The sequence below is a fragment of the Ovis aries genome, chromosome 2, assembly GCF_016772045.2.
Source record: "Ovis aries strain OAR_USU_Benz2616 breed Rambouillet chromosome 2, ARS-UI_Ramb_v3.0, whole genome shotgun sequence".
In the NCBI taxonomy this organism is placed as follows: Eukaryota; Metazoa; Chordata; class Mammalia; order Artiodactyla; family Bovidae; genus Ovis; species Ovis aries.
The window spans coordinates 169,514,792-169,534,296 of NC_056055.1; the positions used below are offsets into that span (position 1 = coordinate 169,514,792).

General features: G+C 35.8%; 1 protein-coding gene across 1 annotated transcript in view; it reads left to right on the forward strand.

Annotated features, from left to right (window-relative positions):
• LRP1B (LDL receptor related protein 1B) overlaps window positions 1-19,505 on the forward strand; it is a 2,196,232-nt gene that overhangs the window by 1,442,353 nt on the left and 734,374 nt on the right. The window contains exons 30-31 of the mRNA XM_060411151.1: window positions 13,116-13,290; window positions 14,259-14,353. Coding sequence (XP_060267134.1) covers window positions 13,116-13,290; window positions 14,259-14,353 — 270 coding nt within the window. The remainder of the gene's footprint in view (window positions 1-13,115; window positions 13,291-14,258; window positions 14,354-19,505) is intronic.

Here is a 19,505-nt window from a genome sequence, read left to right on the forward strand (position 1 = left end):
CTTTGAAAAATTTAAGACTGAACTTTGAGCAAGCACAACTGCTTGAGCAAAGTATTTTTTTTTTAGTACTAGTCATCTACTATATGAATAAACTGACTAGTCATATACTGTCTGAATAAACTGAACTGTTAGGTTGAGTTTAGCAGAAGCTAAAATGGATATAGGAAAGACAAATATAAACTGGAAGTTTATTTCTATAAACAACACTTTCTAAGTAGTTGTTCAGTCGCTCAGTCATGTCCAGTGCTTTGCGACCCCATGGACTGCAGAACAGCAAGCTTCCTTGTCCTTCATCATCTCTTGGAGCTTGCTCAAACTCATGTCTACTGAGTTGGTGATACTATCCAACCATCTCATCCTCTGTCATCCCCTTCTCTCGCCTTCAATCTTTCCCAGCATCAAGGTCTTCCAATGAGTTAGCTCTCTGCATCAGGTGGCTGAAGTACTGGAGCTTCAGCTTCAGGATCAATCCTTCCAAAGAATATTCAGGGTTAATTTCCTTTAGGATTGACTCATTTGACTGACTCGTTTGATCTCCTGCAGTCCAAGAGACTCTCAAGAGTCTTCTCCAACACCACAGTTGAAAAGCATTAACTCTTTGGCACTCAGCCTTCTTTATGGTCCAACTTTCACATACATACATGACTAATAAAAACACATAACTTTGACTATATAGACCTTTCTCAGCAAAGTAATATGTCTGCTTTTTAATACATTGTCTAGCTTTATCTTAGCTTTTCTTCTAATGAGCACACGTCTTTTAATTTCATATCTTCAGTCACTATCTGTAGTGATAGTAGGAAATTATATGATATGCTTTTTTTAACTGAAAAAATATAAATCATTTTAAATGCACACCTCTAGATAACATTGCTACTATATAAATTTTATTCCTGATGATACTTTGAATCTAACTGGACCTGTTTCAGAGTACCATTATTCTATATAAAATTGTTTTCCACTTCTGCCAACCATTTTGTCAGTGAGTACTAAGGATTCATTCATTTCCTCTATTTTCTTATCCAGTAAGAAAAACGCTTAGACAATAAAAGCTATTATGAAAATTAGTCCAGAGAAAAAACAAAAAAAGGTCAATAATAACAGTGAGATCTAGATTTGGTAACAGGCCTTGAATCAAAGTAGAAAGTTTAGATGGGGAACATCTGTCTGAGGAGGCCTTACAAATAGCTGTGAAAAGAAGAGAAGAGAAAAGCAAAGGAGAAAAGAAAGATATACGCAATTGAATGCAGAGTCCCAAGAATAGCATGGAGAGATAAGAAAGCCTTCCTCAGTGAGCAGTGCAAACAAAAAGAGGAAAGTAATAGAATAGGGAAGACTAGAGATCTCTTCAAAAAACTTAGAGATACCAAGGGAACATTTCATATAAAGATGGGCTCCATAAAGGACAGAAATGGTATAGACCTAACCGAAGCAAAAGATATTAAGAAGAGGTGGCTAGAATACACAGACCTATACAAAAAAGATCTTCACGACCCAGATAATAACAATGGTGTGATCACTCAACTAGACCCAGACATCATGGAGTGTGAAGACAAGTGGCCCTTAGGAAGCATCACTATGAACAAAGTTCTTGGAGGTGACAGAATTCCAACTGAGCTATTTCAAATTCTGACAGATGATGCTGTGAAAGTGTTGCACTCAATATATCAGCAAATTTGGAAAACTCAGCAGTGGCCACAGGACTGGAAAAGGTCAGTTATCATTCCAATCCCAAAGAAAGGCAATGCCAAATAATGCTCAAACTACTGCCCAATTGTACTCATCTCACATGTCAGCAAAGGAATGCTTAAAATTCTCCAAGCCAGGCTTTAGCAATACATGAACCATGAATTTTCAGATGTTCGAGATTGTTTTAGATAAGGCAGAGGAAACAGAGATCAAATTGCCAATCTCCACAGGGTCATCAAAAAAGCAAGAGAGTTTCAGAAAAAAATGTCTATTTCTACTTTATTAACTATGCCAAAGCCTTTGACTGTGTGGATCACAATAAACTGGAAAATTCTGAAAGAGATGGGAATACCAGACCACATGACCTGCCTCTTGAGAAACCTGTGTACAGGTCAGGAAGCAACAGTTAGAACTGGACATGGAACAACAGACTGGTTCCAATAGGAAAAGGAGCATGTCAAGGCTGTATATTGTCACCCTGCTTATTTAACTTATATGCAGAGTACATCATGAGAAACACTGGGCTGGAGGAAGCACAAGCTGGAATCAAGATTGCCAGGAGAAATATCAATAACCTCATATATACAGATGATACCACCCTTATGGCAGAAAAAACTAAAGAGCCTATTGATGAAAGTGAAAGAAGAGAGTGGAAAAGTTGGCTTAAAGCTCAACATTCAGAAAACTAGGATCATGGCTTCTGGTCCCATCACTTCATGGGAAATAGATGGGGAAACAGTGTCAGACTTTATTTTTGGGGGCTCCAAAATCTTGCAGATGGTGATTGTAGCCATGAAATTAAAAGATGCTTACTCATTGGAAGGAAAGTTATAAGCAACCTAGACAGCATATTTAAAAGCAGAGACATTACTTTGTCAACAAGGTCTGTCTAGTCAAAGCTATGGTTTTTCCAGTGGTCATGTATGGATGTGAGAGTTGGACTATAAAGAAAGCTGAGCACTGAAGAATTGATGTTTTGAACTGTGGTGTTGGAGAAGACTCTTGAGAGTCCCTTGACTGCAAGGAGATCCTACCAGTCTATCCTAAAGGAGATCAGTCCTTTTCATTGGAAGGACTGATGTTGAAGCTGAAACTCCAATACTTTGGCCACCTGATGTGAAGAGCTGACTCATTAGAAAAGACCCTGATTCTGGGAAAAATTGAGGGCAGGAGGAGAATGAAACGACAGAGGATGAGATGGTTGGATGGCACCATCGACTCAATGGACATGAGTTTGATGATGGACAAGGAGGCCTGGCATTCTGCGGTTCATGGGGTCACAAAGAATCCGATATGACTGAGCAACTGAACTGAACTGAATATAATTTTAATTTTTAATTTTCATCCATGAAGCCTTTTGGTGGAAGAATGTAGACATCTGTTATTTAAATAGTACCTATTAGTAAGCACAAAGATCTGGACACACATGTATAAAGAGGAACAAGTAATGAATTGTAGATAGGTAGGTCTTGCCTGGAAGATCCCATGGATGGAGGAGCCTGGTGGGCTGCAGTCCATGGTGTCGCTAGGAGTTGAGCATGACTGAGCGACTTCACTTTCACTTTTCACTTTCATGCATTGGAGGAGGAAATGGCAACCCACTCCAGTATTCTTGCCTGGAGAATCCCAGGGACTGGGGAGCCTGATGGGCTACCATCTATGGTTTCGCACAGAGTTGGACACGACTGAAGCAACTTAGCAGCAGCAGGTCTTATAGAAGAGTAAACTAGAAGGTTAATATGATAGTAGAACAGAAGGTCTTACACTGGAGGAGCTGTTTTTGTTTTTCCCCTTTCAATGCAGTGGAAAACTGCTGAAGACTTTTACAGATGGATATTGGTCAGTCAAACTCTTTTGAATATGAAGCAGGAATGAACTTGATAACTAGATTGGAAAAGTAAGAAATTACAGACAGGATATACTTAGAAGATTATAGAAATGATCAAAATCTGAAATAAAACCTAGGTATAAGAAGATGACAGACAGCAAGAGAGGAAACAGAAGTAATTGAACCTGATGAATGTGAGAGGTAAACTTGACCAAATAATTGGAAAGATATTAGAGACATTGATCCATATGAAAATAAAAAGAGACTTGCTTCAGACTTTTCCCCCTAATCAGAAGTGATTTGTTTCTCTAGGACAGGAATAATGAAAAGGTTAGTATGTAAAGCATATAAGGATTAGTCAAGAAGTTATAATTCTGCCCCTGTGTTCTTAAAAAAAAAGGGTTTAGAAACCATGCATATGTGCACCATCATGTGTTATATATATATATACACACACGCATATATATAAACATATATATATACACACATACATATATACTTTTATGATCAGAGCTTTTCATAAATGCAACAGAGTCTAATATTTACAGAGTTCCTTTGAGAAAGCTTTTCACAAGTATTACCAATTTGTTTTTTTAAGCTTTGCTTGCAAGGACAGAGAAATACTTGCCAAAAAAAAACACACACAGCAAATGAGTTTTGACTGGCTAAAGCCATATCTACCCTCAGAGAGTTATTAATCCCCTCCTCTTTGAATGCACACCTGATTTGGGGCAGAAGGCTTGGTGTCCACTCCCAAGATGCTGGTGTCAGTAAGTCTGCTTCATAGCAAAAAAAAAAAAAAAAAAAAAAAAAGATGAGTCTCACAAGCAGAGAATTGACAACCAGTCTATTTTCATTTAGATTTATCTACATGTTAACCAGTTTGCATGCTTACCTCCATCACTCTTTCATTTAAGACTTTCTCTCTGAATTATATCTTTCAATGATCTTAATTTAGTGAGAATTTGTTATTGATAAAATATCTGAAAATAGTTTTGTTTATTCTTTTTATAAAGATAATTTTTAATTGCAGTAAAATATACATAATGTAAATTTATCATCTCAAACCTTAATTGTACAGTTTAGTAGTGTTAAGTACATTCACATTGTGTAACCAATCTCCATAACTCTTTCCATCTTACAAAATGAATCTCACCCTATTAAGAAACAACTTCCCATTCCCCTTCTCATTTTCTAGAAGCCACTATTCTATTTCTATGTCTCTGAAACTACTATAGGTACCTCATATAAAAGGAATCATCTAGTACTTACCTTCTTGTGAATGGATCTTTTCTCTTAGCATGATATCTATAAGTCCATCCATATGGTAGCATGTCAGAATTTCCTTTCTTTTTAAGCCTGAATAATGTTCCATTTTATGTGTGTATCCCAATTTATTTATACATTCATCAGTCAATGGACATTTGACTTGTTTCACTTTTTGGCTATTGTGAGTAATCCTGCTGTGGACATAGGTGTACAAGTATCTCTTTGAGATTTTACATTCTTTTGGTTATATACCCAGAGGTGGAATGGCTGGATCATATGGTAATTCTAATTTTTTGAGGAACCGCCATACTATTTCCCACAAAGGCTGCACCATTTTACATTTCTATCATCAGCTCACAAGGGTTCCAGTTTCTCCATATTCTTGCCAATATTTTTATTTTCTTCTTCGTCTTTTTTTTTTTGCTGTTGTTCTTGTGTTTTTTTTCTTATTGTTGGTTATTTTTCTATTATTAGTACTAGTCATCCTACTTGTGAAGTGCTTCCTTAGTGGCGCAAATGGTGAAGAGTCCGCCTGCAATGCAGGATACCTGGGTTTGACCCCTGGGTTAGGAAGATCCCCTAGAGAAAGGAATGACAACCCAAACCAATATTCTTGCCTGGAGAATTCCATGGACAGAGGAGTCTGGTGGACTATAGTCCACAGTATCGCAGAGGGTCTGACATAACTGAGCGACTTTCACTTTCAGTTAATGAGTGTGAGGTGGGATATACTTGTGCCGAAGATTCACATTTCCTAATGACTAGTGATGTTGAATATCTTTTTGTGTTCTTGTTGGTCATTTCTGTATCTGCTTTAGAGACATGGCTATTGAGTCATTTGCACATTTTTAAATCAATATTTTGTTGTTGAGATGTAATTTGGAATATAATGTTGTTGAATACAAATTCAAAGTTTAGTGTCATTTTTCTCAATCCTTTCCAGATATTATTTTATTATCTTTTCACATCTCATGAGAATCTCTGTTTGTCTAATTTGTCATTCCTTTTTTTTAAACAGAATATGTGTTTTCTCTCTAAATGCTTTTAAGTTCTTTTTCTTATGACTATTTTTATTTAGCCATCAGAACTTTACTGTACTGAGTCATCTCTTTCATCAGTGCAGGGAGAAAACACCCTCAACTATAGTCTCTGTTATATTTTCTAGCCTAGTCTCTTTATTCCTTCCTTCTGAAACTCACTAGATGTGGTAAGTTATTCGTTCTAACTTCCAACTCATCTAATCTTTGTGTTTCTCTTTTCTTTGGCTAACAGTTAACTGTCTTGTAGTTCATCAGATGTCTTGCAGTTCACAAGTTGCCTTGCAGTCACTAGTGTCTAACCTGCTGGTTAATCCATCTAAATAATTGTTCTTTTTAATATTGTCAAGATATTTTGCTTCTCATTTATATACATTTCAAGAAGATTTTTAAAAATAAATTATTGCACCTTGATTATTATTTTGAGGTATATTTTTTTCCTTTAAAATCACCCACTCAGTTTTCTTTATGTTACACATAATAATTTAAAACCATGTAGTCTTTGGAAACTTAAACCTACTCTTAATTTTTCTCTTTATTCTTTCTCTTATGTCTTATTCTTGTGTGTGTTTTAATTTTTCTGATCTATTATGAGAACAAATTCACTGTAGAAATTGTAAATATTTGGGTGGAGAAAATTTTTTCCTTCCTTAGAGGATTTGAATTTGCTTCTTTTGGAGAAAAAGGAGTCATTATAAGCAAAGAACCATTCCCCTACACAAACAATGGATGCATCTCTTGCCCAACCATAGACCTATGCTTAGATTTTTTTCTTTCATACACAGAGGAGAGACAGAAAAAAATGTTTCATATTTATTTAAAGAATCATACTCCTTTTTAAGCAGGCAACTGCTTAAAATCATACTCCTTTTTAAGCAACTCACTTGAGGATGTTGACGATTCTTATATCCTGGAATTGCACTTGTTTAGCTCTGCTACTTTTTGTCAGTTTAAAGACTGAACACTCTTGCACTGAGCAACTAGTAATCCAGGAATCTCTGGATTTTAATTACAAATTGTTGTGCCTATGGTTACACCAAGCTCTGTATTCCTATTTGGCTTCGTTTATGTATGTAACATACAATTGTGTATTAGCATTTAGAGAGTTTTCCATCTGTCTTATGATCTCAACAACACATTTCAAAGTTTTAATTTATCATACATCATGGAATTTTGTGGCAGTGGAAGACTTTTAGGAATATCTCACAGAAGAATTGTACAAAAAAGAGCTACACAACCCAGATAATCATGAAGGTGTGATCACTCACCTAGAGCCAGACATTCTGGAAAGTGTGAAGTCAAGTGGGCCTTAGAAAGCATCACTACAAACAAAGCTAGTGAAGGTGATGGAATTCCAGTTGAGCTGTTTCAAATCCTGAAATATGATGCTATGAAAGTGCTATGCTCAATATGCCAGCAAATTTGGAAAACTCAGCAGTGGCCACAGGACAGGAAAAGGTCAGATTTCATTCCAATCCCAAAGAAAGGCAATGCCAAAGAATGCTCAAACTACCACGCAATTGCACTCATCTCACACACTAGTAAATAATGCTCAAAATTCTTCAAGCCAGGCTTCAGCAATACATAAACCACAAACTTCCAAATGTTCAAGCTGGTTTTAGAAAAGGTGGAGGAATCAGAGATCAAATTGCCAACATCCGCTGGATCATAGACAAAGCAAGAGAGTTCCAGAAAAACATCTATTTCTGCTTTATTGACTATACCAAAGCCTTTGACTGTGTGGATCACAATAAACGGTGGAAAATTCTGAAAGAGATGGGAATAGCAGACCACCTGACCTGCCTCTTGAGAAACCTATATGCAGGTCAGAAAGCAACAGTTAGAACTGGACATGGAACAACACACTGGTTCCAAATAGGAAAAGGAGTACATCAAGGATGTATATTGTCACCCTGCTTATTTAACTTCTATGCAGAGTACATCATGAGAAATGCTGGGCTGAAAGAACAAGCTGGAATCAAGATTGCCGGGAGAAATATCAATTACCTCAGATATGCAGATGACACCACCCGTATAGCAGAAAGTGAAGAGGCACTAAAAAGCCTCTTGATGAAAGTGAAAGAGGAGAGTGGAGTAGTTGGCTTAAAGCTCAACAGTCAGAAAACTAGGATCATGGCATCTGGTCCCATCACATCATGGGAAACAGATGCGGAAACAGTGTAAACAGTGTCAGACTTTGTTTTTCTGGGCTCCAAAATCATTGCATATGGTGATTTCAGCCATGAAATTAAAAGACACTGACCCCTTGGAAGGAAAGTTATGACCAATCTAGATAGCATATTGAAGCAGAGATATTACTTTGCCAACAAATGTCTCTCTAGTCAAGGCTATGGTTTTCCAGTGATCATGTATGGATGTGAGAGTTGGACTGTGACGAAAGCTGAGTGCTGAAGAATTGATGCTTTTGAACTGTGGTGTTAGAGAAGACTCTTGAGAGTCCCTTGGACTGCAAGGAGATTCATGCAGTCCATCCTAAAGGAGACCAGTCCTGGGTGTTCATTGGAAGGACTGATGCTAAAGCTGAAACTCCAATACTTTGGCTACCTCATGTGAAGAGTTGACTCATTGGAAAAGACCCTGATGCTGGGAGGGGTTGGGGGCAGGAGGAGAAGGGGACGAGAGAGGATGAGATGACTGATGGCATCACCGACTCGATGGACGTGAGTTTGAGTGAACTCCGGGAGTTGGTGATGGACAGGGAAGCCTGGCGTGCTGTGATTCATGGGGTCGTAAAGAGTCGGACACGACTGAGTGACTGAAGTGAACTGAACTGAATCTGCCTTACTTTAAGAAGTGAGAGTCATCGGAAATAGTAAATTGAACTTTTGAAAAACTTGCTCAGAGATCTGGGCTTGACTTGAAAACAGGATTTGAATCAATCCATTATTTCAGTATTTTTATCAAAAAAAAAAAACAAAAAACAAAAATACCATTAAATGTATTGCAGTTGTTATTCTTCCCCTGATCCCTTTATGGTGAATTTACTAGGACATTCCAAAACATAATACTTGGGCAGTAAGGATGGTCAAAAAATACATAAGTTTTATTTTAGACTTAAAGCTGATAATTAGAAGCTCCAAACTAATGGACAGAAGAAGGGTTAGGATAGAAAATGAGAACTGAGATTGCCTGAATATGTTTAGATGTGTACTCCTGAAAATACTCTGAAGATCTTACATCTGATTTTTTTTTAACTTAGCTCACATATCCTTATAATTATACTTTGTCCATATTATAAATTCATCAAAAGCTATTTATTTTGAGGTTAATATTATGAATGTTTGAGGAGGAAAGCTATAAAGATAAATTAGCAAGGGGCCTATATTCAAGAAGTATATGTGAAAGTAGTAGTATGTTCACAAATAAGTATCATGTTATATAGAAAAGGATTGACCAGATATCATCCTATTGAGTTAGATAGATGGAGAAAATCTTTAAGACTGGAACATATAGAAGAATTGATTAGGTTTTTATGGTTGAAGGGTGATGTTACCTATCAACTAGACTATTTTGCATGAGATTTAGAACAAATAATAGGTAAGAGGTCCAGGGAATGCTATATTGATTGGAAAGATTAGGCCAAGTATGGAAATCTGAGAAAATATCAATATGACTCAAGGGTAAGATAATGGGTCAAAAATGGTGAGAAATAAGGTTGGACAGACAGTTATATTCAGATTATATAGAAAGCCAGGCTAAGGAATTTCAGCATCACTTTGAGTGGTTGGAAGCAATCAAATACCTTGGGACAATTGAAGGTCATGATACAGAGTTCTCTAGTCAGAAAAATAACCTGGAGGCAACTAAATCAACTGCCTGAAAGAGGAAAAAGATCGTATGCTATGCAATATTAAAGATAGAAATAGATTTGAAAGAGCACAGATCGTATAATTGACAGGGACTGCGGCTGCTACTGCTAAGTCACATCAGTCGTGTCCGACTCTTTGTGATCCAATAGACCACAGCCCACCAAGCTCCCCCGTCCCTAGGATTCCCCAGGCAAGAATACTGGAGTGGGTTGCCATTTCTTTCTCCAATTATGAAAGTGAAGTGGAAGTGAAGTCGCTCAGTAGTGTCCAACTCTTAGCGACCCCATGGACTGCAGCCCACCAGGCTCCTCCGTCCATAGGATTTTCCAGGTGAGAGTATTGGAGTGGGGTACCATTGCCTTCTCCATGACAGGCACTAAATAGGCATTAATAACTTACATTTGAGCTTCTCTGGTGGCTCAGATGGTAAGGAATCTGCCTGCAATGCAGGAGACCTGGATTTGATCTCTGGGTTGGGAAAATAGCCGGTAGAGGCAACCCACTCCATCATTTTTGTCTGGAGAATCCCATGGACAGAGGAGCCTGGCAGGCTAAAGTCCATGGGGTCACAAAGAATCAGACATGACTGAAGTCACTGAGTGACTAAGCATAACATACAGACTGCATTTGGCTATGCTTTCCAATTTAAGAGTGCAATGCATTCTCTAGGTTGTATGTTTAGGAGTCAGTCAGAAACAAGCGAATAAATTTTGAGCAGCAAAGACAGCAGGAAAAAAATAAGCAAGCAAACTTTGGATAACATGTATTTTAGAGGAAATAAAAACTTTATTGCTTGCAGTACCAGGCAATTCAGGATAAAAAGGCAGAAAACATTAAATCCTTGGATTGACAAAGTATCCCTCAATCCTGAATTAAGCTACATAAACATACATCATCTAATAGTCACAAAATCCTATGAATTATCTATAATTAGCCTCATTGTGCTGATAAGAAAAAGAAGCCAAAATTTAAGTGACTTCATTAAAGACAAAGAATAGGCACCCAACCTAGAACAAAAGCCAGAAATTCTCATTATTTTTTCTCAGTAACCAATTAAGTCCAGAGAGTAAAGGAAGAAGAAAAAAATATCCTGAGTGAAGCAAAATAAATATCTGACATGGAAGGTCTAGCTTTATAAAGGTGTTATGTTATTTTCTTATTGTATCTCAATGAAAAGGCGACTGGATGAGAATAAGTAAAAACACAAATAAATTTCCAGCACTGAGTTGAAAAAGGAAGTGTGTAGTCAAAATTTGCCAACTTAACAGAAATTAATGATGAAAGGTAACTTGCAGAGTGAAAAGCTACTGCTTAGAGGAGAAATTGAAACATGGGGAATACCTTTTAAGACACTGTGATTGCAAGTTACTTAGAAATAATGAAATGAATATTGAGCAGGAAAGCAGGCTCTGTCAAGACTCAAGGATGCAAACTTGAGGGTAAGCCTCCTGTGCCAGCACGACATGTCACAGCTGACCCAGAACTGCCAGGAATCCCTTTTTTTTTTTAAACTTTCAACTAGCTGGCAAATTTTACAAATCTGGAGTTTTCACCTTTTGAAAATGTAGCTTGATGGCATCTTTTGAAAATTATAAAAAGGGAAGAGGTAGCAATTAGATGGGCTTCCCAGGTGGTACAGTGGTAAAGAATCAGTTTGTCAATGCAAGAGACACGGGAGACACAAGTTTACAATTTCGATCCCTGGGCCAGAAACATCCTCTGGAAGAGGAAATGGCAACCCTCTCCAGTATTCTTACCTAGTAAATTCTATGGACAGAGGAGCCTGGAAGGTTACGGTCCATGGTGTCACAGAGAATCGGCCATGACTGAGCACAGAACAGGCAGAAATTAGATGAGCTAAGTAGCAGCCACTCTGCATTTCTAGAAGCATTTTGCGTGGAACTGCTGCTCTGGAGCAGTAGCTGCAGCACTTGGGAATTAGTTTTAACTTGTAGAATCTTAGGTCCCTTCTCAGATCTACTGAATCAGAATCTTCATTTGCATAGTCTCTAAATGTCTGATAAATTTGAGAATCAGGAGTCTGGAGAACCCTAAGAGTTACAGCATGCTAGGAAATATTAACTTTTTAAAATAAAGAAAATACTCAGTTAATGCATTCAAATGCTACAATTTGGGAATTAAACTTGCCTTGTGTATGACCAACCCAGACAGCATATTAAAAAGCAGAGACATTACTTTGCCAACAAAGGTCTGTCTAGTCAAAGCTATGGTTTTCCAGTAGTCATGTATGGATGGGAGAGTTGGACTGTAAAGAAAGCTGAGCAACGAAGAATTCATGCTTTTAAACTGTGGTGTTGGGAAAGACTTTTGAGAGTCCCTTGGACTGCAAGGAGATCCAACCAGTCCATCCTAAAGGAAATCAATCCTGAATATTCATTGGAAGGATTGATGTTGAAGCTGAAACTCCAATACTTTGGCCACCTGATGTGAAGAACTGTCTCATTGGAAAAGACCCTGATGCTGGGAAAGATTGAAGGCAGGAGGAGAAGTGGCCAACAGAGGATGAGATGGTTGGATGGAATCACCTACTCAATGGACATGAGTTTGGTTAAACTCCAGGAGTTGGTGATGGACAGGGATGCCTGGCATGCTGTAGTCCATGGGGTTGCAAAGAGTCAGACACGACTGACCAACTGAACTGAATTGAACTGAACTGAACTGTGTATCTGTTAATATGTTGAAAAGATTTCCTAGTATCCATTGTTTTAATACTTTATTTTTCATTTGTTTCTTTAATTAAAATGTACAATTATATTTAAGCCTACTTTCCATCAATTTTTAAAAAGATGCCCAATTGAATAATCAAGTAATAACAACCCAAATATTCATATTGGCTGTAACAAATAAAAACATAATTAGATTTCAGTAATTTCTATAGAATCCACATTGGAGGAATGTTAAAAGCATTTCAGTTTCTTTGCTCATATCTCAGTCAATTTCTGTTAATTATCCATTTTAAAGATGCTCAACTCTCTAGTAATTCTTTTCAGAAAGTTGAATTGTTTTATTTAATTTCAGTAACAAATTGGCACTTAACAGGTAAAATGGCCCATTTGTTGATGGCCCGCAAGTACTTTCTCCTGACTAGAAAGATGTACTACCAACTAGAGAAGCTATTACTGTAATTTGAATTTTGGTCACCTTGGCCCATAGGACTGCTGCCTGCATCTGCTCCTTAGTGTTTGCTAGCGAATCATTGACTGTTAGTGCAATTTCAATGCTAATTGTAACTTCAGGTTCTCAAATGGCTCAGCAGTAAGACATTAATGATTATTCATGCCTTAAGAAGGGCTGATAAGGGAATGAGATTACAATCTTGTACAATTTTAGCTAACAAATTAAAGTGTAAATTAAATTTTCCCTGAGACAAAATAACTGACTTGGAAAGCCAAAACATGAGAAATTTCATTCACTTGTGATTTTCTCTTTCCTGTTGTACAGATATTCAGAGTATCAGAGGGTTAACCGTGGACTGGGTCTCACGTAATTTATACTGGATTAGCTCAGAATTTGATGAAACACAAATTAATGTGGCAAGACTAGATGGCTCCTTGAAAACCTCAATTATCCATGGAATCGATAAGCCACAGTGTCTAGCAGCTCACCCAGTCAGGGGGTAAAGTATGATTTTTTTTTTAAGTTTTTCAAAATTTTATATACCTTTGCTCCAATATTTTGTAAAAACTTTGTTGAATTCAGAACAGACACACATATACACATGTGTATATACATATAAGCTATACAGTAAAAAAGGCAAATGTGAATATGGAAATTATAGGAGATCCCTGGTTAAAGATTTCTGCTTTCTGCATGAAATCAAATTTTTATGTATTACTGTAAAAATTTATCAATTTATGTTTATAAAGAGTGACAGTTCAGAATAGAAAAAAAAAGAGAGAGAGAGAGAGAGAGAAGCCTGAAAAGTTGTTAATTTCATTTCAAATATCAGTTGTTAATAACATGTTTACTGTGAGTTGATGTTATGGTCACTGCATATTAGATCACATTCTCCCATCTTCTGGTTAGTCTTCAGGTATGCATGTACAGAACTCATGTAGAGCTAAAAGAAAATCTTTCTCTTTAGTGCTTTCAACAGGAATGACTGAAATGACTTTGTTCCCTTCTCTGGTACCTGATTTTTCTAAGTCAAGAGAATTCAATATTGATGAATGATCTTAAATGGAAATAATTTACTGTAGTTAAAGTTAAGGGCTTCCCAGGTGGCACTAGTAGTAAAGAACCTGCCTGCCAATGCAGGAGACATAAGAGCTATGGATTTGATCCCTTGTGCAGGAAGATCCCCTGGAGGAGGGCATGGCAACCCACTCCAATGTTCTTGCCTGGAGAAGCCCATGGACAGTTGTGGGTGTAGGGGAGAAAAAAGTGAGATAATGGGTCTTCAATGAGGAAAAAGTAAGAGTGGTACTTCTTCCTAGGCAAGTGGCTCAACAATTTGGAGACTTCCTGGAAAAAAGATAATCCTGAGCCAATAATTTAATATTAACTTAGTTCTTCAACAGATGCTTCTAGTCAACAAGTAGGTCTATATCTAATATTTTAAAACCATATCTCTTTTGAATTAAGGAAACTCTACTGGACAGATGGCAACACAATTAATATGGCAAATATGGATGGCAGTAATAGCAAGATTCTCTTTCAAAATCAAAAGGAACCTGTTGGTAAGTTTTATTATATATATATATATATATATATATATATATATATATATATATATTTTTTACAGTTAATCACTGCAGTTTTTAATATGACAAATCTGTACTCATACAATGGATCTTTGCTCTTAAGCCTGAAAGAAAATATTGCAGATTGCTAATATAAATTAAATCAGAAATTTATTGATCTTATTGAATCCATTTGGTTTATGTAGGGTAGGAAGGAAACTTTTTTTTCTGGAGAAGACTTTTTTTGATAAGATAATTTTTCATAGTATCTCAAGTATGGAAGTTGCTTAAAACTTCATGTAATTAATACATATAATATCTTATTCTCACTGGTGAATACCTGATACACCAGTTGCCTCAGTGGCAGTATGATGTACTGAGGCTTCCTCTGATCATCATTGTTGTGGCATTATTAATAGTTACAATGATTTGAGTTTAAGCTTTTAATATTTAATTTTCAGCAGTTTTCATTTACTCCGCAGGGTGTTTGTTTAGTTTTTTATTCTACCTTTGTTAACCATTGTAAATCGCCACATGAAACTTCATGGTGCTGAAAGAGAGCTTTGAGTCATTCCCATAAGTGATCTTTGAAAATCAAACTACAAGGATTCTTCTAGAAGATAATGTTACATATTTACACATAGATATATATACATTATGCTAATCTCTTCAAACAGTAATCACTTTCCTCATCTTCTCTTATACTTCTTTGAGAGGCCTGAATTTGTCATCTCAAAGTACCTTTTTAAAAAATCCAATAATGAACCTGGATTTTTATATTATATTAAATGTATATATACAAAGGAAAACCATAATTTTGCTTTGAACTGAATACTATATATTTTTAAATCTTGGAGTAAAATCATTGCACCATGGAGCTTTTCAGCACTAATTTCTTAGTTTTGGAAATGTGAAAATATACTTACTTGAAGTATCTCATTTTTAATAGTAATGACTCAATAAAGGAATAATATCAACAAGATTTACAATAAATGGGAATTTTTATGTGGTCCATAGAATAAGCCTCTGATGTAAAATGATACTATTAACTACTCTTTTCGGTCGATAGAATAAACCTCTGATATAAAATGATACTATTAACAACTCTTTTCTTTGGACTGTTGGTTCTGAGATGTGATACACAATTGAAATTCAAGGCAGTATTAGAAATTAAAGGCAAATAGAAATGCTAACACTTCTGTGTAGAAGATGATAGAACAAAAGAAACAAGGGACTCTACAAGATAGGACCCATACAAAGGACTTAATTTGGGCTAAAGCAATTCAGTCAGTGCTTATCTGGAGTTGTTCAGAATATTTAAAATGGAAAAGTGAATGTGATTGAAACAGTATGAGCAAATAAATTTCTTACATTGTAATGTGGGAGCCATAGGTTACACCAAAATGATAATTCACATGCTTGTTTTTATAATGGGGAAAGCCTTATCTTAATACTAAATTTCCATGTTCTTACTCAAAATAAATTAAAGAACAGCTGTACATGTATAACTTATGTAAAGAAAGTTTGTAAGGAAAAGAATTACTGTTACTATATACACTTTGTAGTTGGCCTATCAGATGTCATACACCACATACTGTTAACTGTGTATGGATGATGATTCAACATCATCATTTATTTTAAAGGTACAACATCACCATTAAACATTTCAACATCATCATTAAAATTTTAAAATAAATACAAAATGACACCATTAAATATTAATTTATGTGAGATGTACTATTTTCCCAGAAATAACCCAGAACGTTATTACAAAGCACATCTGAAGTCAGGATTCATGAGTGTGGAATGTGAGTCAGATAGTCAATGAACAGATTTTCATTATCACATTTTGGATTCAGCCTGTAGATAAAAGTTTGACATTGTTCTTTTTCCTTTAGGGGCGCAGGAACCTAAATCACTTTAGATTCCACTAAAAGTGAATTTATCCCAGTGACCTTGAGCATATTACAGTTAGATTGGTTGTACTTGCTTTCCTCATCTGTAAAATCAAGGAAAAATGCCTATTTTTATAAAGTTCTCATGAGGATTAAATGAGGAAATCTTATGAAAAGAACATCTGGCCTTTTGTAATAGAACCTATCAGGAGGAGTAGTAGAAGGTATATTGGGTCCCATAGACTAGAATTTGAATGATTTGATTGTCTGCAGTATTAAGTGCATATAAATGAATTCAGTGAAGAATAAACATAGAACAAAATCCACAGAAATCTAGCACAGGAATATATATAACCATGCGGGCCTCTGAGATGAACACACTTTTATGCACATCTGAGGATTTAACTCTATATTGTCTTGGTGTTTATGCTCAGAGGCAAACACGTTTGAAGTATTCTGCTCTCAGATTTTGTCAACATATCTGCCACAGGGCAATAGAGAGCTGTGCCCTCATCTTGCTCTAGTAGTTCTTAATGTGGTTTACAGGCTTTGGTTACAAGTTCCTTACAGTAACAGGTTACTAGTCATGTTTACCAAGTGTTAAGATTGCTGGTCTCTGTGACGTTAATGACAGGCTGTGTTGTCCACTGGTAAATGTGTTCCTCTTGCTATTTCTTCTCCCTTCCTTGTCTAAGCTTGTGGTCATTCGGCTCTGTAGGGGAGGAAGAGGCTTTCCTATCACTTTCTAGGTTCTTTTGGCTGGTCTAATGCACATATATCTCGGAGAGATTACAGCTTCAGTTCTAGACCCCTGAAATAGAGCAAATATCACAATTAAGTGAGTCACACAAAAAGTTTGGGTTTCCCAGTGCATATAAAAGTTATGTTGTACACCATACTATAGTCTTTCAAGTGGGTGATAACATTGTGTCTTAAAACAAACAAAGGGTGTATATACCTTAATTAAAAAATACTTTATTGCTAAATTCCTAACCACCATCTGAACTTCAGCAAGTCATCATAGTAATGGCAAAGACTACTGATCACAGATCAACATAAGAAATATAATGATGCAAAATTATGAGATGTTAGCCAGACTGTGGCAGAGACAGGCAGTAGTCAGATGCTGTTGGAAAAAATGGTGCTAATAGACCTACTAGGTGCAGGGTTGACACAAATCTTCAGTTTGCAAGAAACACAGTATCTGCAGAGTGTACAGTAAAGCAGAGAGAAATAAAATAAGGTATTCCTGTAGTTAAATTCACTGAAGGCAGGAGAAGAAAAACAGGAAAAAAGTTAATTATGTACATATGGGAGCCCCATAAAAATGAGACCTGAAGAAGTAACCAAAGCAGGAAGCTTTTTTACCTATTAGATAAAGAAAATTGTTTGTGAAGATTTGACAAAGAGATTTGAACTTGCAGTTCCAAAGTAATGAAGAGATAGCAAACCTTATTAATACTTCTGTTTTGGCCTTGGATTCCCTCTCTCTGGCAATAAGGACACCTTCTATTTTCCTGGTATAAGGAGGATACCTTTTCATGGGAGAATTAGTCCTTGTTTTCAGAAAAACAAAAGAAGGTCAGTGTATTCTTTCACCAGCTGTTTAAGTAACTTTAAATCAAAATAATTAATATGCTCACATAGTCACATTTAGGGGTGGCCTGTCCTCAACTTGACAGTTTTCTAGCTCTCAGATGTTTCTCAAAAGAGAAAGAAAAGTAAAAATCAGTTAGTCAGTTTATCTACTTATTGAAAAGGTTTTTTTTTCTTTTTTTTAAGTACAGAGTATAAATATAGAATAAATTATTCAGAATGCAACCCTTATTCATTTCAACCTTGTTAATTGCGATTTTTGATCTGTCCCAGTAGGCTAGAGAAACTCTTATCTGTAAATTAACTGTAAAAAGTATTACTGCTGAGTAACTTTCTAGCAGGAAAGTCTTATCTAGATTCAGTTAGTTTAAATTGTTCATTTGTGTGGCACCAGTTAAGATGATGTTTTCAAGTTTATTATAGGTGCTATTAAAACAGATTAAAAGCTATGTTCCATAGTAACTATTTTTCAAGTTGTAGTGTTTTTACTGTGTGTGCTTGAACCATTTTCTTAAAATATATTCACTAAAATATTATTTATGAAGTTATACAAAATAAGTATTTCAGATTTGTTTTCTTTTTTTAAAGGTTTTTTTTGTTTGTTTGTTTGTTTTTTTGCTGTTACTGTTTTGCTGTCTTAATGGACAATTTAGAGCGATAGTGTAAATAAGCAGACTCTCCTCCCTGTAAAAAACCTTTTTTTTTTGGTTTATATACAAATTTAAATGCTATTTATTGTAGTATCAAGGTTAAGTCTCATATGGAAACATTTGATAATGGAATAATCTTTGAAATACTCTCAAGAACTCATGGCATTGCAATCTCACTTTATAAGATTCTTTTAAAACTATTCCCCTGAGAATATGTGTGAAATGGAATTTGTGAGTCCTATAAATGAACATATATATGAATGTGTGAAAAAGTAAGTACAAACCTATTTTTGTTTGTATACACGACTGTCATACCTATGAAATATTATATACATAGGGATTTTTTTTAATTTCACTGATATTTTACACTTAGGAAATTATTTTAATTTATTTTTTCATAATGAATCTGTCTGGGCGATCTCTGGCTTAAACTCCTCCCCACTTCATTCCCTGAACCATTTCTATGAAGAAAATTAGGTGGTTAGGAAAGGAGGAGATATTTATTGTTCAATTGATTTTTCTCCTATGCATGTTGATTGTCAGATTATAAATTATTTTCAGGAAAAATATATAGAACAATGTATAGGAAAAATGTGTGCAAAATGTGAGGAGAAAAGACAGTATTCTGTCTGGCAAGGCTGGGGAATGTCAACTCAAGACAATCATTTTCTATCACCCTTTATGAAACCTATACTCTCACTAAAGTTACACCTTTCTGTTTGCGTGCACTTAGCCTGGGATGGATGATGATGATGATGGTGTAGAATCATCATTTTGGTAACAAAAATAGTGTAATTATTTTGCCTACTTAGTAAGGACTTAAAATATTCCAGGTACTTGCAAAACACTTTCATTAATCATCTCAGTAATCATTTCTGGAAGGCTTTCTTACTCTTCCTTTATAGACTCAGAAATTGAGGCTTGTTGAAAGAAATAAGTTGCCTATCATGAATGGTAGAGTTGCAATTCAAACTAAGTTTATCTGCTTCCAAAGTCATATTAAATCTT